Here is a 25,426-nt window from a genome sequence, read left to right as displayed (position 1 = left end):
GGATGCTCAGTCGTTGAGTATATTCAAGGCTGAGATGGATAGATTTTTGGACTCTAGGGGAATCAAGGGGTATGGGGATTGGACGGGAAAGTGGAGTTGAGGTCGAAGATCAGCCATGATCTGATTGAATGGCGGAGCAGGCTCGAGGGGCCGAATGGCCTACTCCTGCTCCTATTTCTTACGTTCTTCAAAATTACTGTTGACCAGAATGGACAGCAGAGCTAATCCAGACCCTGTGAGAAACCTTGACAGTTAAAATCAATCAAATGCTTTGAATTCGCCTCTCTACCCTTTTAACTCTTTCACTTTGGAGAACTAGGTTCATTTTTCTTTGCGTTAAACTCACTTTATTTCCCGGAAAAGGGAAATCCTTGGTGTCAATGTAAGAATGATGGGGTCTGCGAAATTGATCTCTCATTCATACCTGATGTCCTTACCAAATAGAGTTTAATGGACAGATATTCCTGTTAATGATATTAGCAGATAGATGATAAGTGATATTCCTCTGTCTGATAATTAATGTGCATGACGAACTGTACATTTATAAAATGCCTCACCCCAACATGAAAGATGAGTTATTACATTGTCCACTGGACAAATAATGGTTGCAGTCTGGTTAATGCTCACATCTCAGGGCAGGACAGAAATCTATAGGTTTAATGTAGTTCTATGAATAGTGTAATGGCGTAGTGAAGGGAGTTTGGTTTTGTTAATGTGAACCCTCCATTCAGAGGGTCTTCCAGTATCGTTCCTGGATTTAATAATGTTAAAATAAATTCTCTGTACTAAAGTATTTACCAGCAGTTTCAAAATGAACAGGCTTGTGTTGAGAGTGTTTGCAGAATCAATTGGAGATTGACATTTCCAACACAATCACTGCAGTGCCTGATAAATTCAAGGTCTCATGGATTATCAATTAACATCAATCGTTCAAAGATTAACTGGACATGACCATTCAATTTATTTCAGTTTATTCATTTCTCCCCCACCGTCAGATAAATACCTAACTCTCTGACACCAAAAGGAGGGAGGGGAATGCTTACTGATCTCTTTCTTTTGAAAGAACGCAAGAGTCCATCAAAAAGAACAGCAGAACTACGTCTGACACGATAACAAATCTCCTTCGGGCTTGTGAGATTGATTCATAAATGGACTGCAACCCGCAGGTGAGTTAAAATCTGATTTTGAGCCTCGTCTACATTTCACAGTGACTCAAATATTGAATTTCATTCCAGTTACGCAGAGAGCCATTTGCCAGTTTTACGGTCGATGCCATTTGGCGGAACGTCTCGTCGTCAGAACTGACCATCAGGCCTGGATGGTGGTGATAAGGGCCCTCCCAGTGCGGTCCTTCCAACACGCACAGCGGCCACCGCGAGGTGCCCCCGAGGCTGCGGAGGGGAGGAGACTGTCGTCCACCTCCCGATGGACTGCCCCTTTGCGCAGAGGGTGTGGCGAGAGACGGGTTGGTATCTGTCCCAGTTCATCCCGGACAGTTGGGTAACACAGGACGCCGAGCTCTACGGGCTATGCCCCCGGGACGCACACCGAGACAGACATCACCTGCGACCGGAAGACCACCAACTCGGTGAAGGAGGCCCTTTGGCCCGTCCGAAACCTGCCGACTGGCAGACTCCAAGGTCCAGGAGCACTGAGGCCAGGTGCGACCTACGCAAAGGCTCTCTGGGGAAAGACCACCCCACCTTGTACTGTACAGAATGTATTAGAAGACATGAACCGTGTTTTAAAATTTTAATCATGAGATCATAGTGTGTACAATCTGCACTGTATCGCTTTGAAGTGCTTTGCTTGGAATTGTGTATTTTTAAATGAAATGTGTGTATCCTTAACATTTATGAAAACAAAGTATATATTGAAATTAAAAACAAGTCATTTCGAATCCAGAGTGGTTTGATGAAAACGGGAACTTACATCTATGTGATCACACAAAAGGAAGTAACATTTTCAGCCACTCAGTCACTATCACATTATTTTCATCAGTTTCATTTCCCCTCAGGAACATTTGACAGTTAATGAATGCATTCTCATGATGTTAATTAGTTTCTATCTATCTCGGATTCTGGCTGAGAGCAGTACAGTATATATATCGGCAGGCAGGCTGACTACATCGGCACAGAACTACCAACGTCGAAAGTCAACCGGGCACAGAATGACAAACGGAACAATGACAGCAGCACGTAGCGACCATGCAAGATCCCCACAATCAATCGCCGTACTTGCCTTGAGTGTGAATCATTTTACGCATTTTACTTTCAGCCTTTGACTTATGACTCAGTTTGGGCCGAAAGGAACATAATGCTGTGAGTAATCGCTGTTTGTTCGGCAGGCAGTTCTTCGAGAAAAAATCCGCAATAGCTGGATTTGAACACCTAGAATACAGATAGATTGTTAATTAATACAGAGAGTGGTAGAGAGATAGTTACACTCACACATATACATATACACACACATATACATATACACACACGCATACACATATACATATACACACACATATACATATACACACACACATACACAGATAGATACACACACACAGACATACATACACACACACAGATACACACACACACATACAGATACACACATATACATATACACACACACATACAGATACACACATATACATATACACACACATACATACACAGATAGATACACACACAGACATACATACACACATACACACACACACAGATACACACATACACAGACAGATACACACATACATATACACACACACACACATATATACATATACATACATACACACATACACACACAAATACACACACACACACATATATACACAGACAGACACATACATACACATGTACACACAGTCAGACACATACATACGTACACACAGACACACATACATGTACATACATGTACATATCCCTCCACTATCTCTCGCGATAGCTGGATTGCAGCCCGGTGAAGTTTCACCCATTCCCCACGGTTCCGGTTTGAGCCAAGTTGCAGAGTGTGACCCGCTTCAGCCTCCACCTCCCGGGTCGAAGAGATTCCCAGGGACTGATCCATTTTTGTTTCGCTGTGTGTGTGGCTGCGAGTTGAGAGAACCCGATCGCTTGATCAGAGCACGGTTTAGCTGCACCAAAAAAAATAACAGTAATCGACAATCTCATTAAATTAAGGAGGAAATAACATTTCCGCCATTTGGTTCCTTTTAACTGGAACATGGACTCAGTGATTGAACTGTTTTCACTCTCCAGCCTGTGGCTTGTTATCAGCACTGGGGCTTACGGTATGTGTTAAATTAGTCCTTTAAAAATCAAAATTATCTCTCTCTCTCTCTCTCTATCTCTCTCTCCATCTATCCCTCTATCTATCTCTCTCTATCTATCTATTTATCTATCTGTATCTCTCTCTCTCTATCTATCTATCTGTCTCTCTGTCTCTCGCTCTATCTATATCTATCTATCCCTCTCTCTCTATCTATCTCTATTTATCTATCTCTCTGTCTCTCTATCTATCTCGATCTCTATCTATCTATATATATATCTCTCGATCTCTCTCTCTCTCGATCTCTCTCTATCTATATCTATCTATCTCGATCTATCTCTCTATCTCTCTCTCTATCTTTCTTTCTCTCTATCTCTCTCTCTCTCTATCTATCTATCTATCTATCTTTCTTTCTCTCTATCTCCATCTATCCATTAAATATTTAAAGTAACAAAATATTCTCTCTGAGTTTGTACTGACGTTTCGCTCGCTTTATATCAGTGACAAGATTGCTCTCTAACTCACTCCCATTGATTATTGGGTGGAGTTTGATTATTATGAAGTATTAGATCTAATCCTCATTTGTTACGTTCGATCATTCGCCTGCACTGCTGATTGACAGATATTAACAGGTCACTTCGTTCGGCTCAGTACTTGGCTGTCAGCCTCTCTGAACTCTCTGCCTGTGGTTGTAGTCACAAATAAAATTCAACCTTTATAGAATCATACAAAGGATGCAGCACGGAAGGAGGCCATTCGGCCCATCCAGTCCGCGCCGGCTCCATGCAAGAGCAATCCAGCTAGACCCACTCCCACGGTAGCCTTGCAAATTTTTGCCTTTCAAGGACTTATCCAGTTCCCTTTTTGATTGAATCTGCCTCCACCACCCCCCTCGGGCAGTGCAGTCCAGATCCCAACCACTCGCTGTGTAAACACAAATTCCTCATGTCACCTTTGGTTCTTTTGCCAATCGCCTTTTTCACCTCTCACTCACCGAAGTTCTTTTCGCCTCTGGACTATTAATGAATTTGTATTCTTTTTAAATGTAGCTGCAGTAAACTGTATTCTCCATATGCTCGCTGGTTTGCTTTCTGTCAGTCCCAAAGCCTGGTCTCTAACTCGCCAGCTATTTGTAGGTGCTGCCTCCATTGATTGGAAAATCTGTTATGCAGCGAGCTTGTGGATGGAATATCGCACAGCAGCGTGCAATGTAACCAGACAGAAATAATTCATGCAATAACCACTTCAAGGAAATAATGCTAAAGTTTCATTCATTCCCGGGATTTGGGCGTTCCTGGTATGGGCCAATTCTATTGATACACTTTAAACGAAAGTTGAGGGACTACCACTTTGGCGTGCGACTGGAGTCACCTATAGGCTTCCCTAAAGGACATAAATGGACAATTCGACAGTTTCCTTCTCACTTTTGGTGATACCAGCTTTTTATTTCTGATTTTTTTTCCCCTTTGTGACTGAATTCAAATTCTCAAACAGCCCCTGGTGGGAATTAAACTCGAGGTCTCTGGATTACGAGTCCAGCAACTTAACTTCTGCACCCCTCTTAAAGTTCGCGCCTTCTAATTCCCAATTGGCACCTTTGGTCGCCTGCACTGTCGCTCGACACGTTAGGGTCAGAACTTGCCTGCCAGCTTCATTTAGCAACTGCACGGTGGCAGAAATTGCCATCAAATGGCAATCGAACCAATTTCTGATACCCATCAGCAAGTAGTGCAATTTGAGTCTGAAACTGTCCCATGTGGTTGGAAATGGCGCAGGCATTTTTGTCTCTGGCTGGGCAAATGCCATTTTTAGTTAGTTGTTTTCAGCTACCAAACCAAGATTCTGGGCACCGCACCTTCGGAAGGACATATTGGCCTTGGAGGGAGTGCAGCGTAGGTTTACTAGAATGATACCCGGACTTCAAGGGTTAAGTTACGAGGAGAGATTACACAAATTGGGGTTGTATTCTCTAGAGTTTCGAAGGTTAAGGGGTGATCTGATCGAAGTTTATAAGATATTAAGGGGAACAGATAGGGTGGATAGAGAGAAACTATTTCCGCTGGTTGGGGATTCTAGGAGTAGGGGGCACAGTCTAAAAATTAGAGCCAGACCTTTCAGGAGCGAGATTAGAAAACATTTCTACACACAAAGGGCAGTAGAAGTTTGGAACTCTCTTCCGCAAACGGCAATTGATACTAGCTCAATTGCTAAATTTAAATCTGAGATAGATAGCTTTTTGTCAACCAAAGGTATTAAAGGATATGGGCCAAAGGCAGGTATATGGAGTTAGATCACAGATCAGCCATGATCTTATCAAATGGCGGAGCAGGCACGAGGGGCTGAATGGCCTACTCCTGTTCCTATGTTCCTGAGATCCACAAATGCAGCAGTTTCTCCGGCGTTGAGTTCACCTGATGGACGCTGTATCATAGGCACCAAATCACCAGAAAAAAAAAAGGCAGCAGTCGGCAACAATCCGGAGAGGAAAATCGTGCATTCTCTGCAAAGTCTTGTAGACTTTAGTTTTTTTTTATTCGTTCATGGGATGTGGGCGTCGCTGGCAAGGCCGGCATTTATTGCCCATCCCTAATTGCCCTTGAGAAGGTGGTGGTGAGCCGCCTTCTTGAACCGCTGCAGTCCGTGTGGTGACGGTTCTCCCACAGTGCTGTTAGGAAGGGAGTTCCAGGATTTTGACCCAGCGACGATGAAGGAACGGCCGATATATTTCGAAGTCGGGATGGTGTGTGACTTGGAGGGGAACGTGCAGGTGGTGTTGTTCCCATGTGCCTGCTGCTCTTGTCCTTCTAGGTGGTAGAGGTCGTGGGTTTGGGAGGTGCTGTCGAAGAAGCCTTGGCGAGTTGCTGCAGTGCATCCTGTGGATGGTACACACTGCAGCCACAGTGCACCGGTGGTGAAGGGAGTGAATGTTTAGGGTGGTGGGTGGGGTGCCAATCAAGCGGGCTGCTTTATCTTGGATGGTGTCGAGCTTCTTGAATGTTGTTGGAGCTGCACTCATCCAAGCAAGTGGAGAGTATTCCATCACACTCCTGACTTGTGCCTTGTAGATGGTGGAAAGGCTTTGGGGAGTCAGGAGGTGAGTCACTCGCCGCAGAATACCCAGACTCTGACCTGCTCTCGTAGCCACAGTATTTATATGGCTGGTCCAGTTAGGTTTCTGGTCAATGGTGACCCCCAGGATGTTGATGGTGGGGGATTCGGCGATGGTAATGCCGTTGAATGTCAAGGGGAGGTGGTTAGATTCTCGCTTGTTGGAGATGGTCATTGCCTGGCACTTATCTGGCGCGAATGTTACTTGCCACTTATCAGCCCAAGCCTGGATGTTGTCCAGGTCTTACTGCATGCGGGCTCGGACTGCTTCATTATTTGAGGGGTTGCAAATGGAACTGAACACTGTGCAGTCATCAGCGAACATCCCCATTTCTGACCTTATGATGGAGGGAAGGTCATTGATGAAGCAGCTGAAGATGGTTGGGCCTAGGACACTGCCCTGAGGAACTCTGGCAGCAATGTCCTGGGGCTGAGATGATTGGCCTCCAACAACCACTACCATCTTCCTTTGTGCTAGGTGTGACTTTAGTGCCTCTAATTGTTCCTCTGCACACTAGGAGGCTTTATTTTCCATTCTATTCAGTCGGAATTTATTTAGTACGATCATAAAGCACGGGGAGGAGTCCATTCGTCCCATCGTGCCCGTGCCGGCTCTTTGAAAGAGCTGTCCAATTAGTCCCATTCCCCCTGCTTTTTCCCCACAGTCACGCATTCCCCCCTCCCTCCCTTTTCAAGTATATATCTAATTCCCTTTTTGACGGCTGCTCTAGTATCTGCTTCCACCTCCCTTTCAGGCAGCGCATTCCAGAGCAGGACATTGAAACAAGTGACAAGGGTCATTCCCAAACAATTCCAACTTTCCATCTGCTACTCCTGGTCCAGAGCGGCCAGGGCAGTACTTTAATTGATTGTAAATGTTACACTTTAATGCATAGCAGCGGGCAAATCTTTTTGGAGGCTGGCGTTATACCCTAGCCAATGGTCTCGGATCTGTGTCTGTGCAGAACGTGGCAGAATGAATTTTTTAAGATGAGAGAGAGAGAGAGCAGTGTTTGGGTGCCTGCGTTCCCACCACCATTAATCTGTTGAATTACGAGACGGCAGCGCCTAATTCCATCTTAAAAACAAATTCCAGTTTGAAAAGAACGCAAGTGGACTTTTTAAACGGGCTACAGACGAGGTTGGTGTCATATCACAGCTGGTGCAATATCCTGGTGAACAGGATGGGGCTCTTTTCTCTGGAAAAGAGAAGGCTGAGAGGTGACCTGATAGAGGTCTTTAAGATTATGAAAGGGTTTGATAGGGTAGACATAGAGAAGATGTTTCCACTTGTGGGGGAGACAAGAACTAGGGGCCAAAAATATAAGATAGTCACTAATAAATCCAATCGGGAATTCAGGAGAAACTTCTTTGCCCAGAGAGCGGTGAGAATGTGGAACTCGCTCCCACAAGGAGTAGTTGAGGTGAATAGTGTAGATGGATTTAAGGGAAAGCTGGATAAACACATGAGGGAGAAAGGGATAGAAGGATAGGCTGATAGGGTGAGATGAAGTAGGGAGGGAGGAGGCTCGTGTGGAGCATAAACACTGGCACGGACCAGTTGGGCCGAATGGCCTGTTTCTGTGCTGTAAATTCCATGTCTTCTTGGAGGTGGTTTGGTATCTCCTGGTCTCATTGTGATAGGGAGTCAGCTCGGTACCAGACCCCGTGTTATAAATGCAGCCTTGCCTTGATGACCAGCCCAAACTATTGGTATCAATGCCAGAGTGCAAATATTCAGACCAAAGACTGAAAGAGAGGAGAAACAATAACAGTGGAAGATTTGCTTTTGACTGAACCTGTATCCTTTTTCTTTCCAGCTGACAGTGGAGTGACAATATACATGTTGGAATCTGTAACCGGCTATGAGGAACAAAAGGTAATACTTCCATGTCAGTTGACCACTTCGCTGACAGACCTGGTAGTCGTTGACGTCACGTGGAAGAAGTCTGGTGCGACACTAAACTTGGCTGTGTACAGCCCCGCACACGGAACTCATTACCCGGCAGAGCCCAACTCCAGTCGAATATCTTTCAAGCACCCTACTGTAAACGACGCCACACTCGTGATAACCAATGCAAGCAGGAACGACACAGGCATCTATGTGTGTCGCTGGTCAACGTTTCCCAAGGGAACCATTTCACGTGAAACGGCCTTGGAAATTTTAGGTACGCAGAAAACTCTGCCACGCACCACGTACATTGCAGAAAGGTGTTAATGTTTTGTACGGTCGTGCTATCTGTGTCAGAGCAGGAAAAGGGGAGCTTGCTGACACAGTGTTGAGGTGCTTGGCTCCACGGAAGTTGTAATGGCCGAGTGTAGTTATATCAAAACAACAACAACAACAGCTTGCCACTTAGTAACCATTTCTTACCCTTACTCAACTTTTCTCATGATGTGGAGATGCCGGTGATGGACTGGGGTTGACAATTGTAAACAATTTTACAACACCAAGTTATAGTCCAGCAATTTTATTTTAAATTCACAAGCTTTCGGAGGCTACCTCCTTCCTCAGGTGAACGATGTGGAAATGAAGTCCTCGAAATGAAGTCGCATTTATAATTCACAGAACAATGCTGGTGATAACAGACAGTTTTTTCAACTGCCCGTTGCCAAGGCAATCAGTGTGCAGACAGACAGGTGTTACCTGCCAGGTCTCAGAATATACAAATCACCAAAAAAAACAACAAACAAAAAAAAACAGAGATAGAGAGGTAGAAACATAGAAAAGACAGTAACTGACCCGTTATATTAAAAACAGATAACATTTGTTCGCTGGTGGGGTAACGTGTAGCGTGACATGAACCCAAGATCCCGGTTGAGGCCGTCCTCATGGGTGCGGAACTTGGCTATCAATTTCTGCTCGACGATTTTGCGTTGTCGTGTGTCTCGAAGGCCGCCTTGGAGTACGCTTACCCGAAGGTCGGTGGCTGAATGTCCTTGACTGCTGAAGTGTTCCCCGACACGACAACGCAAAATCGTCGAGCAGAAATTGATAGCCAAGTTCCGCACCCATGAGGACGGCCTCAACCGGGATCTTGGGTTCATGTCACGCTACACGTTACCCCACCAGCGAACAAATGTTATCTGTTTTTAATATAACGGGTCAGTTACTGTCTTTTCTATGTTTCTACCTCTCTATCTCTGTTTTTTTTTGTTTGTTGTTTTTTTTGGTGATTTGTATATTCTGAGACCTGGCAGGTAACACCTGTCTGTCTGCACACTGATTGCCTTGGCAACGGGCAGTTGAAAAAACTGTCTGTTATCACCAGCATTGTTCTGTGAATTATAAATGCGACTTCATTTCGAGGACTTCATTTCCACATCGTTCACCTGAGGAAGGAGGTAGCCTCCGAAAGCTTGTGAATTTAAAATAAAATTGCTGGACTATAACTTGGTGTTGTAAAATTGTTTACAATTGTCAACTTTTCTCAGTAAGCAGATGGTTGTAACCTTAGAATCACATCTCACTATTGTAAGATAATACAACTTTAAGAATCATACTTAACAAACAAAAGCTAAAAGCCAACATCACGACAACAGCAAGACAAAATATTGGCACACTTCAATGACAACAATAACTTGCATTTATATAGCGCCTTTAACATAGGAAAACGTCCCATGGCAGTTCACAGGAGCGTTAGCAGACAAAATTTGATACCGAGCCACAAAAGGAGATATTAGACCAAAGCTTGGCCACAGTAGTAGGTTTTAAGCTCCGTCTTAAAGGAGGAGAGAGAGGCGCAGACGTTTAGGGAAGGAACTTAGCGCCTAGTCAGCTGATGGCATGGCCGCCAATGGAGGGGCGAGGGAAATGGTTGATGCACAAGAGGCCAGAGCTGGAGGAACACAGAGATCGCCGAGGGTTGCAGGGCCGGAGGAGGTTACGGAGATAGGGAGGGGAAAGGTGATGGAGGAATTTCAAAACAAGGATGAGAATTTCAATTTGAGGCATTGGTGGACCGGGAGCCAATGTAGGTCAGAGAGCACAGGGGGTGGAGGGGTGAACGGGACTTGGTGCGAGTTAGGATACGGGGGGGGGGGTGGGGGGGCAGAGTTTTGGATGAGCTGAAGTTTATGGAGGGTGGAAGATGGGAGGCCAGTCGGGAGAACATTGGCCAGTCGAGTACGGAGGTAATCAAAGCCTAGATGAGGGATTCAGCAGCAGATGGGCTGAGGCAGGGGCGGAGACGGGCAATGATATGGAGGTGGAAGTAGGCGGTCTTGGTGATGGAGCAGATCTGGGGTCAAAAGCTCAGCTCAGGGTCAAATAGGATGCCGAGGTTGCAAACAGTTTGGTTCAGCCTCAGACAGTGGCCAGGGGGGAGAATAGAATTGGTGGCTTGGGAATGGATTTTGTGTCAGAAATCAAAACCATTCCTTCGGTCTTCCCAATATTTAGTTGGAGGAAATGTTTGCTCATCCAATACTGGATGTCAGGGGCGGTGGAGAGAGGTGGTGGTGAGGTAGAGCTGGACGTCATCAGCGTCCATGTGGAACCTGACATTGTGTTTTCAGATGATGTCGCCGAGGGGCAGCATGTAGATGAGAAATAGGAGGGGGGTCAAGGATAGATCCTTGGGGGACTCCAGAGGTAACAGTGCGGGAGCGGGAGGAGAAGCCATCGCAGGTGATTCTCCGGCTACGACTGGAGAGATAAGAATGGAACCAGGCGAGGGCAGTCCCTCCCAGCTGGACGACGGAGGAGAGGCATTGGAGGAGGATGGTGTGCTCGACCGTGTCAGATGCTGCAGACAGGTCGAGAAGGATGAGGAGGCACCAGGTAGAATGACATTTGTGACTTTAATAAGGGCCGTGTCAGTGCGGTGGGAGGAGCAGAACCGGATTGGAGAGGTTTGGACCTGCGCCAAAAGATTCTTGGTGAGATTAGTCTTCAGTGGTAAAGTAAGTTGGTTTCATCTGGTCAGCTCTAATTGACTTCAGCATCTCTGGGATGGAAGGGAAATGCCTTTCCCTTCTAGTCAGTGCACGGTGACCCATGCTGAAAGTTGCATGTGGGTGGTGTGGATGCTGGGTGAGGCTGGCGCAGTGATATCCTCGGGGCACATGCAAAGTACCTACAGGGAGAGCAGTGTAGGTTAATACCTTTAGGAGAGAAAAAGAGATGAAAGGGGGAACCCTCAAACACATGAATGTATCTAAGTTTATGAAAACAAAAAAAATATAGTTAAAGGGCCCTAAACTATAATGAAATATTCTCAGATCGGTACCTTAATTGAGTGAATATTGGCAGGAGAAATGATCCAGGTGGTTGATTTAGTTACAATTTGCACCAGTCGTGTAGAATTCGGTCATATCCTGAGGAGGTTAATAAGACGGGAGCCAATTTGATATCGAAAATGCTTGTTCTTTACAAAGTAGTGAATATATAGAACGCAGTTAATGTATTTAGGAGATAAAGGGAAGGAAAAGAAGGAAGTTGTGGCAGTATTGATCAAAGTTGCTGTTACAGTAATGCCCCAGGCTTTAGATTCCTGGGGCATTGGGGGAGGTGGGACCTGTACAAGCCGGACGGGTTGCACCTCAACAGAGCTGGGGCCAATGTCCTTGCGGGTAGGTTCACTAGTGCTGTGGGGGAGGGTTTGAACTAACTTGGCAGGGGGATGGGCGCCAGGATGCAGCATTAGAAAGGAGAAACAAGCTGTACAAAGGATTGGGAGAGAGACTAAAGTAAGAAACAGTACAGTCTTAAGTGGGGTCAAACTAAGGGAGAATACAAGAAAGTCTCAGATAGGTTTACAGCGCATGTGTGTAAATGCATGAAGTGGGGTAAATAAGGTTGGTGAGCTGCAGGCGCAAATAGCCACATGGGAATATGATGTAGTGGCGATAACGGAGACCTGGCTAAAAAATGGGCAGGATTGGGTACTAAATATTCTGGGATACAGGTGTCAGGAAAGGAAAGAAAGGAAGGGAGAGGGGGGTGGCAGTATTGATTAAGGAGAATATTACAGTGCTGGAGAGGGAGGGTGTCCTGGAGGGGTCAAGGACAGAATCTATTTGGATAGAGTTAAGAAACAACAGAGGTGCCATTACACTACTGGGTGTATTCTATAGACCACCATCTAGTGGGAAGGAGATAGAGGAGCAAATTTGCAGGGAAATTACAGAGAGGTGCAAGAACCATAGAGTTGTGATAATGGCGGACCTCAACCAATATAGACTGAGATAGTAATAGTGTAAATGGCAAAGAGGGGGAGGAATTTCTGAAGTGTGTTCAGGAGAACTTTCTTGATCAGTACGTTTCCGGCCCAATGAGGAAGGAGGCATTGCTGGATCTGGTTCTGGGGAATGAGGTGGGTCAAGTGGAGCAAGTGTCAGTGGGGGAACATTTAGGGAACAGAGATCATAGTATCATAAGGTTTAGATTAGTTATGGAAAAGGACACAGAGCAATCTAGACTAAAAATATTCAATTGGAGGAGGGCCAATTTCAGTGGGTTGAGAATGGTTCTGGCCCGAGTAAATTGGATTCAATGATTGGCAGGCAAAACTGCAATTGAACAATGGCCGGCCTTTAAAAGAGGAGATGGTTCGGGTACAGTCTAGATACATTCTCACGAGGGGGAAAGGTAGGGCAACTAAAGCCAGAGCTCCCTGGATGATGAAAGACATAGAGAGCAAGATGAAGCAGAAAAAGGGGGCGTATGACAGATGTCAGGTTGTTAATACAAGTGAGAACCAGGCTGAATATAGAAAGTTCAGAGGGGAAGTGAAAAAGGAAATAAGAGGGAAAAAGAGAGAGTATGAGAATAGACTGGCAGCAAACATGAAAGGGAATACAAAAGTCTTCTATAGGCATATAAACAGTAAACGGGTAGTAAGATGATGAGGATGTTATGTTGAACCTTTATAAAACACTGGTTCGGCCACAATTGGAGTATTGTGTCCAATTCTGGGCACCACACTTTGGGAAGGATCTGAAGGCCTTAGAAAGGGTGCAGAAGAGATTTACTAGAATGTTTCCAGGGATGAGGGACTTCAGTTTCGTGGATAGACTGGAAAAGCTGGGATTGTCCTCCTCAGAGCAGAGAAGGTTGAGAGGAGATTTGATAGAGGTGTTCAAAATCATGAAGGGTCTAGACAGAGCAGGTAAAGAAAAACTGTTCCCATTGGCGGAAGGGTCACGAACCAGAGGACACAGGTTTAAGGCGATTGGCAAAGGAACCGAAGGCGACATGAGGGAAAACCTTTTGACGCAGCGAGTGGTTAGGATCTGGAATGCACTGCCCGAGGGAGTGGTGGAGGCAGGGTCTATTATGGCTTTCAAAAAGGAATTCGATAGGTACCTGAAGGAGAAAAATTGACAGGGTTATGGGGAAAGAGTGGGACTCGCTGGATTGCTCTTGCAGGAAGCCTGCACAGACTCAATGGGTCGAATGGCGTCACCAATCTAATGATTCTATACATTCCCGGAAAGGGCTGATGTGCTTGAGGAGTCTAAGACAGAATATAGTTTGCTTAGATTTACAGTCCGACAGCTGAGTTTTTGAAAAGATTTATAAAAGATAGACTAAATAATAGGCATATATAATATATTTAGCTATACTTCGATGCAATACACATCTATAATGTGCAATGCATATATTTTACATGGTATGCAACATAACAATAGAAATAATGATTGTAATATATAATTGAATCAGCAATAATATTAGACCTATCCCACCATGGATTTCCATTCAGATGTTAGAGATGTGTTTCTTCCCACAGATATTATGCCACGAACGAATAGACAACTCATAATTCTTGCCGTGATATTTATAGTGTTGCTGCTGGGACTGATGTTGCTAACAGAAATCTTTGTAAAACGGAAGAAGGAACGAGTTGAAGGTAGCTTGACGTGCTTGAAATCTGAAATCTGATCTCGGATTACATCAATGATTGCGACTCTCACCTGTACGATGCTGAAAAGCATAATACTCTGAATTGCACACTAACATCGCAGAACATTTAAAGTTTTCACTGCTAAATTAGACATCTCATATGCCAAGTAACCCGATTAATACACTTTGCTTTCCTAGTTTGCCGGATAATGACAATATTCCAGTTCGTCACACATGTTTAAATACAAAACATGGCCTCTACCATATGCTACTAGAAAAATAACTTTGATTTGACAATTGCGGTGTAAAACAGGACAAAACCGAATGCATTTTCTACAATGGTTGGTTATATGTGTCTCAGTGGTTTAGATATAACATTGCTCTTCAGAGATAGTACCTTTCTGCCACATGCAAGCTCAAGATAAATAGATAGATTAGATAGATAGATTTTATATATATACAGATAGCTAGATATATAGATAGATGATAGGTGGATAGATAGATAGATAGACAGACAGACAAATAGTTAGATAGATAGATGCTAGATAGATAAATGATAGATAGATAGATGATAGATAGATAGATGATAGATAGATAGATAGATAGAGAAAGATATATAGATAGATAGATGATAAATACATAGATAAATAGATAAATAGATAGATAGATATCGAGTTACATCGAGTTACACCGAGTCTACAGCATAGAAACAGGCCATTCGGCCCAACTGGTCTATGCTGACATTTAGGCTCCACACGAGACTCCTCCCTCCCTACTTCAGCATACCCTTCTATTCCTTTCTCCCTCATGTGCTTATGTGGCTTCCCTTTAAATGCATCTGTGCTATTTGCCTCAACTACTCCTTGTGGGAGCGAGTTCCACATTCTCACCACTCTCTGGGTAAAGAAGTTTCTCCTGAATTCCCTATTGGATTTATTAGTGACTATCTTATGTTTATGGCCCCTAGTTTTGGTCTCCCCCACAAGTGGAAACATCTTCTCGATGTCTACCCTATCAAACCCCTTCATAATCTTAAAGATCTCTACCAGATCACCCCTCAGCCTTGTCTTTTCTAGAGAAAAGATATCCAGCCTGTTCAGCCTTTCCTGATATGTTTATTCTCTCAGTTCTGGTATTATCCTTGTGAATTTTTTTGGACCTTCTCCAATGCCTCTATAATGTTTTTATAACATGGTGACCAGAACTGTGCACAATACTCCAAGTGTGGTCTAACATAACATCTCTGCTTTTCAATTCTATCCCTCTAGAAATGAACCCCAGTGCTTGGTTTGCCTTTTTTATGGCCTTATTAACCTGCATCGATCCCTTTACTAATTTGTGTAACTGTACCCTTTGATCCCATTGCTCCTGTATTCCATTTAGACTCTTATTATCCGAGCAGTATGTGGCCTCCTTATTCCTCCTACCAGAATGCACCACCTCACACTTATCTATATTGAAATTTACTTGCCAATTACAGGCCCATTCTGCAATTTGACGTGTTCTTCCTTTGTTTAACTGTATCCCCCAATTTGGTGTGATCCTGGCAACATGGATACGGAATTGGCTAAGAAGTAGGAAACAGAGGGTAATGGTGAACGGCTGTTTTTCAGACTGGAGGGAGGTGTACAGTGGTGTTCCCCAGGGGTCGGTGCTAGGACCACTGCTTTTCTTGTTATATATTAATGACTTGGACTTGGGTGTACAGGGCACAATTTCAAAATTTGCAGATGACACAAAACTTGGAAGTGTAGTGAACAGTGAGGAGGATAGTGATAGACTTCAAGAGGATACATACAGGCTGGTGGAATGGGCGGACACGTGACAGATGATATTTAACACTGAGAAGTGTGAAGTGATACATTTTGGTAGGAAGAACGAGGAGAGGCAATCAGTCCTGGGATTGGATTAAATTATAATCCTGAAATCAGGGGTTTAAATCCTACAAGAGTACAACTCTAAAGGGGGTGCAGGAACAGAAAGGCCTGGGGATACATGTACACAGGTTGTTGAAGGTGGCAGGACAGGTTGAGAAAGTGGTTAAGAAAGCACTTTCCTACCACTGACGTTAAGATAATTGGTCTACAGTTCCCTGGACTTGTTCTATCTCCCTATTGAAATATAGGAGTAACATTAGCTTTCCGCCAGTCCTCTGGTACCCTTTCCTAATGATTTTTTATATATATATAAATATATGTACAAGATAGATAGATAGACAGAAAATAGATAGATAGATAGATGATATAGGTAGATATATAGATAGATGATGGATAGGTAGATGATAGGTAGATAGTAGATAGATGATGGATGGATAGATAGATAGATAGAGAGACAGGTAGATGGATGGATAGATAGATAGAGATAGATAGATGATAGATCGATCGATAGATAGATGATAGATCGATCGATTGATATAGATAGATGATAGATCGATCGATATAGATAGATGATAGATCGATCGATAGATAGATGATAGATCGATCGATATAGATAGATGATAGATAGATCGATCGATAGATAGATAGATGATAGATCGATTGATATAGATAGATGATAGATAAATCGATTGATAGATAGATAGATGATAGATTGATTGATAGATAGATAGATCGGTAGATAGAGAGATAGATGATCGATAGATAGATAGATAGATGATAGATCGATCGATAGATAGATAGATGATAGATCGATCGATAGATAGATAGATGATAGATAGATAGATAGATAGATGATAGATCGATAGATAGATAGATAGATGGATAGATGATATATAGATTGATCGATTGATAGATGATAGATGGATAGATAGATAAAGAGATAGACAGATGATAGATCGATCAATAGATAGATGATAGATTGATCGATCGATAGATAGATAGATGATAGATTGATCGATCGATAGATAGATAGATGATAGATTGATCGATCGATAGATGATAGATAGATGGATAGATAGATAAAGAGATAGACAGATGATAGATCAATCAATAGATAGATGATAGATTGATCGATCGATAGATAGATAGATGATAGATTGATCGATCGATAGATGATAGATAGATGGATAGATAGATAAAGAGATAGACAGATGATAGATCGATCAATAGATAGATGGATTGATAGATGGATGATAGATCAATAGATAGATAGATAGATGATAGATAGATAGATCGATCGATAGATAATAGATAGATCGATAGATGTTAGATATTTAGACAGGTAGATAGACAGACGATCGATAGATTGATGATATAGAAAATAGATAGATAGACAAAATATAGAGAGATGTCCCATAGATAGATAGAGATATAGAGATAGATCGATGATAGAGCGATACACGGACGATAGATAGATAGATAAATCGATAGAGATAAACTACCCTCGGAAAATTATTCAAATATCACCTTTACCAAATTACCAAGCACTGCGGTAAGATTGTAAACAATTGATAAACGGAGGGGTGTGGACGGATGAAAGGAGAGAGGGATGATTGAATGGGTAGATGGGAGGTTGATTGGATAGAAAGATGGAAGGTCGGAATTGTGCGCCGATTTATATTCCAAACTACAGACACTCTGAATTTAACCATCACTGACCCCACTCTTCATGTTCTTGTTCTTGTGGTTTAGCTGCTGAACGCGACGCTTCCGGATTGGAAATGGATGAGGTGAGTTGCAGTGAAATCTTCAGTTCTCCCGGCGAGGTGTGATTCCGGGTTTATTACCTGTGTGTGTGAGTGGAGGATTAAAATAGTGAATGAGTTTGTTGCTGTCACTCTGTGGAAATGGTGCTTGGTCTTGTTTTGATTCTGATGATGCAAATGCCATAATTTATAAATGCCAACGACCAATTTAAGTCGCCTCGTCCAGGTTTCCTTTTACATTATATCCTGTTCTTATCCTGCAGCGACCCAAATGGAGCAGCTAAGTTGCTTTTATTTTTGCAGAGTTATTTTAGGTACAACTCCCGCCTGTCAAACGGGATATTCATACTGTCATTAAAGCAGATTGGACATGCAGATGGATTTACAGCGTCTGGAGGAAAAATAGTAACGATGATAAAACACGTTTTGTTTCGGTAGTGTCATCGTGAGCTTGTGTACGCATCGCTGAATTTGGACGGTCAGAAAGCAACGAGAAACGGTCCCAGTGAAGAAAATATCGATTCAGAAGCAGTTGTGTACGGCGTTGTCAAACATCAGTAAATATATTCCGCGTCTTCTTGATATCCTCCTCAGTGATGCATCGCTAAAGCTGAACTCTAACTTTCAAGATAAATTTAAATGTCTTCCTGCATTGCAACAAAGTTTGGACTTAGAGATGGAACTACTATTTAAAGTTGGAATGTTTTTTCGTCGCACTAAACTGAAGCTCAGTGCAATGGCATTGGATTTTTACCCAGTCTCACAATCAATACATTAACCCTCTGAATGATGGTGATCGTTTATTGGCAGTTTTGTGCCCCATCGACCAAATGTCTGTGGGAATTCGTTGCTCGTTTACAGCAGCAGACAGGGGCTTTCAGTCTGCATCTCCAGACTGGACTTGAAACTGCGTTCCAGAGATGTGAGCACACGAACACATTCATAGAATTACGTAGGATTTACAGCACAGAAACAGGCCATTCGGCCCAACTGGTTATGCTCCACACGAGCCTCCCCCCTCCCTACTTCATCTCACCCTATCAGCATATCCTTCTATTGCTTTCTCCCTCATGTGTTTATCCAGCTTCCCCTTAAAGGCATCTCTTCCATAATGAATGAACCTAATTGATTATTGTTATATAGTGTTGTAAAATATTTTTGCCATCATTTAAAATGCCAATTGAGTATTTTGAACTTTGTCTAATGGAATGAATTCCAAATAACGTAATAACTCAGTGATGTTGACTGTTATTTAAATATTCAAAGGGAAAAGCTATAGCACATTCATGGCAGAGCAGTTATTACATTGTTATAATCTATTGTTGCACAGTTCTGTTTCAATGCGGACAAAATATTTAATTCCCATTTTATTGTCTTCTCAGACCTAACAGTGGGGCCAATTAACTCATTGACATGCGTCTATCCATTGTATATCCTCTTGGATTTTCGGGCCAGTCACACCGTCACCTCTTATGTCACAACTCCAAACCCTCCACATTCTTCTATTGCATTTACCAAATGTTATCTTCCTGATTTTTTTTCTCGTCTGCTGTTGTTCTCTTTTCAACTCAGAGTGTGTCCTGCAATATGAACCTTTATCCTGCTCCCCAGCCTCGCAAATAAACTTATCCGCAGTCGTTGAGTATATTCAAGACTGAGATGGATAGATTTTTGGGCTCTAAGGGAATCAAGGGATTGGGCGGGAAAGTGGAGTTGAGGTCGAAGATCAGCTATGATCTTATTAAATGGTGGAGAAGGCTCGAGGGGCCGAATGGCCTACTCCTGCTCCTATTTCTTATCAGGAAGTGCAGAAATTAGCCTGGGCTGTGAAACTGAAAGGACAAAGTTACCTCTGTAAGGGAATATCAATTGATTAGAATCATAGAATGGTTACAGCACAAAAGCAGGCCATTTGGCCCAACCAGCCCATGCTGGCTCTTTGTAAGAGCAATCTGGTTAGTCCCCTTCCCCTGCTCTTTCCCTGCAATTCTTATTCCCTTCAAATATTTATCCAATTCCTTTTTGAAAGCCTCGATTGAATCTGCTTCCACCACCCTTTCAGGCAGTGCATTCCTGATCATAACCACTCGCTGCGTTAAAAAGTTTTTCCTCATGTCGCCTTTGGTTCTTTTGCCAATCACCTTAAGTCTGTGTCCTCTGGTTCTCGACCCTTCCGCCAATGAGAACAGTTTCTCTTAATAATTAATAAATCTGAGTGCTGGAGAAAACCAATGAATGTTAATACATAAGACTCCACCAATAAATAAATGCACAAATACGATAGTGCAGATAAATATTGAAGTAATCACCATTTCTATTGGAGTAAATGTTGCGAATTGGTCAATTTACTAAGTGATAGTCGAGCAGAATCTAGCATCTTTATTTTAAATTAATGATCAGCGCTAAAACATCAAATGCAACTTCTATCCTTGTAATTATCATGGGCCATGATAATTAGACCATTGGCAACACTGAGGGGAGTGAAAGATATCCCTTATTTGCAACACTGTCTCCAGTGGCCGTGGTGTGTATTGCCCCAATATTCCGAATTTCCGCAGATTAAAGTAAGCAATTTCGGGGTGTTTAATAAATGCCAGTAGGCTGGCAACGTGCTATGCAATTCCCCGTCTCCTCCACAGCCTTTCGGGGGGAGAGAATCCCAGATTTTCACTGCCCCTTTGTGTGGAAAAAGTGCTTTGAAGGGGCTAGCCACTTAGTCCCTTTGCAATATTGTTTGCCGTTTTAACATGTATAAAAAAAGAAAGACTTGCATTTATATAGCACCTTTCACGACCTCAGGAAGTCCCAAAATGCTTTACAGCCAACAAAGTACTTTTGAAGTGTGGTCACATGCCCTTTAAGCATTTATCTGTTACACCGCGTTAGAAATTAAATTCGGGAACAAGTATTCCAGATGTGAAACTAAAGTTATTTCCATCAATTATTTGCAGTGTCACTTTATATAAATGTCTTTGCAATTAAAGTAATGTGATTCGCAGTGGTCTCTTTAAAGGAAATTAAAAGTCCTTTTGTCAATTTACCAACACCGACAATGGTGAAATCTGTGATTATCAAAGAATCTTATGTCTCATTATTTATAACACATTAGTGGACGTATTGTCCCAATTCCAAATGATTATCCGAATTGGCATTCTCCTAAATAAGGCTGGGTTGTAAGGACGAATTAGCAATGATTTCCAGCAGATATTTAGAACCACAGAACCATAGAAAAGATACAGCACAGAAGGGGGCCATTCGGCCCATCGAGTCCGCGCCAGCTCAAAGAACAACCAGGTGCCCATTCTAATCCCACCTTCCAGCACCCGGTCCGTAGCCCTGCAGCTTACGGCACTTTAGCTGCAGGTCCAGGTACTTTTTGAAAGAGTTGAGGGTCCCTGCCTCTACCATCAATTCGGGCAGCGAATTCCATACACCCACCGCCCTCTGGGTAAAAAAGTTTTTCCTCGTGTCCCCTCTAATCCTTCCGCCAATCAGCTTAAATCTATGTCCTCTAGTTCTTGAACTCTCCGCTAGGGGAAACAGGTACTTCCTGTCTACTCCTATCTGGGCCCCTCATAATTTTGCACACCTCAATCAAGTCTCCCCTCAGCCTCCTCTGCTCCAAGGAAAACAACCCCAGCCTATCCAATCTTTCCTTGTAGCTGCAATTTGGTTGCCAGTTTTTCCGAACAAACAGATTCTGCGGTTCATTTCTTGTGGAATAGGATTCAAAAGCAGAGAAGTTATGTTAAACTTATAAAGAACGTTGGTTAGACCACACTTAGAGTACTGTGCACAGTTCTGGTCTCCTTATTGCAAAAATGCTACAGAAGCACTGGAGAAAGTGCAACAAGGTTTATAAGGATGAGACCAGAACTGAGACTGTATAACTATCGGGGAATACTGAACAGGCTGGGGCTCTTTTCTTTAGATGAGAAGACTGAGATGACCCAAAGCTGCTCTGTAAAATTATGGAGGGGTTCTATAGGGTAGACTTGGAAAAGATGTTTCCACTTATGGGGGAGTCCAAAACGAGATGTTATAAATCGAGGATAGCCACTAAGCAATCCAGTAAAGAATTCAGGAGAAACTTCATTCCCCAGAGTGTGTTAAGAATGTGCAACTCGCTACCACATTTTTTTTTTATTCGTTCATGGGACGTGGGCGTCGCTGGCGAGGCCGGCATTTATTGCCCATCCCTAATTGCCCCTTGAGAAGGTGGTGGTGAGCCGCCTTCTTGAACCGCTGCAATCCGTGTGGTGAAGGTTCTCCCACAGTGCTGTTAGGAAGGGAGTTCCAGGATTTTGACCCAGCGACGATGAAGGAACGGCCGATATATTTCCAAGTCGGGATGGTGTGTGACTTGGAGGGGAACGTGCAGGTGGTGTTGTTCCCATGTGCCTGCTGCTCTTGTCCTTCTAGGTGGTAGAGGTCGCGGGTTTGTGAGGTGCTGTCGAAGAAGCCTTGGCGAGTTGCTGCAGTGCATCCTGTGGATGGTACACACTGCAGCCACGGTGCACCGGTGGTGAAGGGAGTGAATGTTTAGGGTGGTGGATGGGGTGCCAATCAAGCGGGCTGCTTTGTCCTGGATGGTGTCGAGCTTCTTGAGTGTTGTTGGAGCTGCACTCATCCAGGCAAGTGGAGAGTATTCCATCACACTCCTGACTTGTGCCTTGTAGATGGTGGAAAGGCTTTGGGGAGTCAGGAGGTGAGTCACTCGCCACAGAATACCCAGCCTCTGACCTGCTCTTGTAGCCACAGTATTTATATGGCTGGTCCAGTTAAGTTTCTGGTCAATGGTGACCCCCAGGATGTCGATGGTGGGGGATTCGGCGATGGTAATGCCGTTGAATGTCAAGGGGAGGTGGTTAGACTAGTTGAGGGGAATAGCATAGATGCTGTAGGTAAGTACATGAGGGAGAAAGGAATAGAAGGTGAGATGAAGTAAACAGAGAGGGAGGAGGCTTGTGTGGAGCATAAACACCGGCATAGAACTGTTGGGCCAACTGGCCTTTTTGTTAGCTATAAATTCGATTTAATTCTACGTAGATCCTCTGCGTGATGGGAGTCCCCTTTGTAACTGAGCACTGGAGCTGCCCCGCAATTTCCCAGAGTGACTTTACAGCTGATGTGGTGACCTGAAAAGGTTCACAGTTCTGTCTCTTCTCAGAAGTGTGATTACTTATTTTTTTTGGTGGCAGCAGGGGAACGTCACCAAGAAATCTCACATTGGCTGATCCGTGCATAAGATTCAGAGGCAGAGGGAAGGATGATAATTCTTCTTTCCATGTTTGCCCAAGTACAAGGTAACATAGGAACAAGTGTAGGCCATTCAGCCCCTCCAGCCTGTTCCGCCATCCAATGGCTGATCTGTGACCTAACTCCATATTCCCGTACGCTTCTGTTACCTGCCTTTCCACCAACAAATTATGCCACACTTACAAAGTGACCTATTCATCCTTAGGTTAGTCTTCTACATTGTAACACGCTTTGGATATGAAGGACATATATTTCCCAACGAAAATCGAAATTTTGGTTCTTTCTCTTTGTTCAGCTGTCGTCAACAGGGTAGTCTACGACATTAATTATCAGCCCTGACTGGCTGAAGCGGGAATAATTCACATTAAGGTCGTAAAATCCAGCAATTTCGTGAACGCCATGAAGTTCAATGGCCACGAGAAAGGTTTTTATCGCCAGCATTTTTGTGAAAAATGGCATACCTCTTCCACGCCATAAATTGCTGGATTTTTTGGTTAACCGGGAAGCCCTGTTCGTGCGTCATTTGGTTGCCCACCAAAAGGCATCTAACCCGGTGAAAAAACAATCGTATCACGTTGGATTTCTTTATTACCAATACCTCCCATCGATTTATTCGGAGGCGTCATTCGAAGGAAGTTACAGGAAGCTGATTGCGATATTCAATTGCGGTTTGCAGACTAGCTAGAAGCAGGCAACAGATGTCAGACTGCAATAACCCCCCGTAAAAGGAAATTGCACGACTTCTTGTGTGGAGAGAAATGAGGAAGCTCTTTGTCAGAGTTTGAGGACAAAGAAGAAATTCATGGGGCCTATTAATTTGTTTCAAACTGTCAGTGGAATGCCATACAAAAGGACGATTTGTCAACTCAATAACTGCAAAATAACCAACGCAGTTGACATTTGGAGGTTTGCCAAACCCAAGCTAGAACTGTCTGCAATATATCGTTTACTGTTGATTTCCGAAATGGGTAAAGAGTCCTGTAATCCTTGTAGTAAAAACAGAAAACGCTGGAAACTCTCAGCAGGTCGTTAGAGAGAGAGAGAAACCAAGTTGACGTTTCAGGTCGATGACCTTTCATCAGAACTGGAAGGTGTTGGAAATTTAACAGCGTTCAAGCATGTACAGAGCCAGGGAAACTGGGGGGTGGGAGGGGTAAGAACAAAAGGAGGAAGTGCAGGAGTGATTAAATGACAAAAGGAACGACGTTGCAAGACAACAGGGGTGATAATGGGACAAGTATGGAAATAAGGGATGGATCCAGAGGAGGTGTAAATGGTTACAGCAGAGGGGGAGGGAAGCCTGCAAAATTTGGGAAAGCAAATGGGGTGTCATGGCCCAGAATGTGGTGGAGAAAGGCAGGTTGACCCCAAGGTTGAGAACCATCCCACCAGCCATGTACCAATAGGGGATCCCCATCCCAATCACCATCCCACAACCTCCTCCAGTCCCAGTGGCTCTGGTGCAGCCCGTCCTCCATTACAAGGACCTGTTGTCCGAGAGAGAGAGAGTGGGAGTAGTGGTTAAGATCTAACGTTGTTAACAACAACAACTTGCATTTATATAGCGCCTTTAACGTAGTAAAACGTCCCAAGGTAATTCACAGGTGTGTTATCAGACAAAATTAAACTCAATGTTAAGGCTGGAAGGCTGTAAAATGTTCAGTAGAAAGATGAGGTGATAAGAACATTAGAACGTAAGAAATAGGAGCAGGAGTAGGCCATTCGGCCCCTCGAGCCTGCTCCGCCATTCAATCAGACCATGGCTGATCTTCGACCTCAACTCCACTTTCCCGCCCAATCCCCATATCTCTTGATTCACCTAGAGTCCAAAAATCTATCGATCTCAGCCTTGAATATACTCAACGACTGAGCATCCACAGCCCTCTGGGGTAGAGAATTCCAAAGATTCACAACCCTCTGAGTGAAGAAATTCCTCCTCCTCTCAGTCTAGGATGGCCGACCCCTTATCCTGAGACTACGCCCCCTGGTTCTAGACTCTCCAGCCAGGGGAAACAGCCTCTCAGCATGTACCCTGTCAAGCCCCCTCATAATCTTATATGTTTCTTGAGCTTGCATCGAGCCTTATTGGAACAGTGTTGCAAGGCAAGGTCAGAGAGGTCAGAATGGGAGTGAGACGAAGAGTTAAAGTGGTGAATGACCGGAAGCTCAGGGTCACGCTTGCGGACTGAACGGAGGTGTTCAGCAAACCGATCAACCAATCTGCGTTTGGTCTCCCCATTGTAGAGGAGAGCACATCCTGAGCAGCGAATACAGTTTACTAAATTGGAACAAGTACAGGTAAA

General features: G+C 43.7%; 1 protein-coding gene across 1 annotated transcript in view; it reads left to right on the top strand.

The window, feature by feature from the left end:
* Window positions 1-2,024: 2,024 nt before the first annotated feature.
* Window positions 2,025-25,426, top strand: part of LOC137306139 (nectin-2-like) — a 51,632-nt gene continuing 28,230 nt past the window's right edge. The window contains exons 1-5 of the mRNA XM_067975197.1: window positions 2,025-3,289; window positions 8,196-8,543; window positions 14,109-14,228; window positions 17,851-17,888; window positions 18,303-18,422. Of these exons, the coding sequence (XP_067831298.1) occupies window positions 3,223-3,289; window positions 8,196-8,543; window positions 14,109-14,228; window positions 17,851-17,888; window positions 18,303-18,422 (693 nt within the window). The 5' untranslated portion in view covers window positions 2,025-3,222. The remainder of the gene's footprint in view (window positions 3,290-8,195; window positions 8,544-14,108; window positions 14,229-17,850; window positions 17,889-18,302; window positions 18,423-25,426) is intronic.

The sequence above is a fragment of the Heptranchias perlo genome, chromosome 42 (assembly GCF_035084215.1).
Source record: "Heptranchias perlo isolate sHepPer1 chromosome 42, sHepPer1.hap1, whole genome shotgun sequence".
NCBI classification, from domain to species: domain Eukaryota; kingdom Metazoa; phylum Chordata; class Chondrichthyes; order Hexanchiformes; family Hexanchidae; genus Heptranchias; species Heptranchias perlo.
This window is presented reverse-complemented; position numbering and strand designations above follow the sequence as displayed.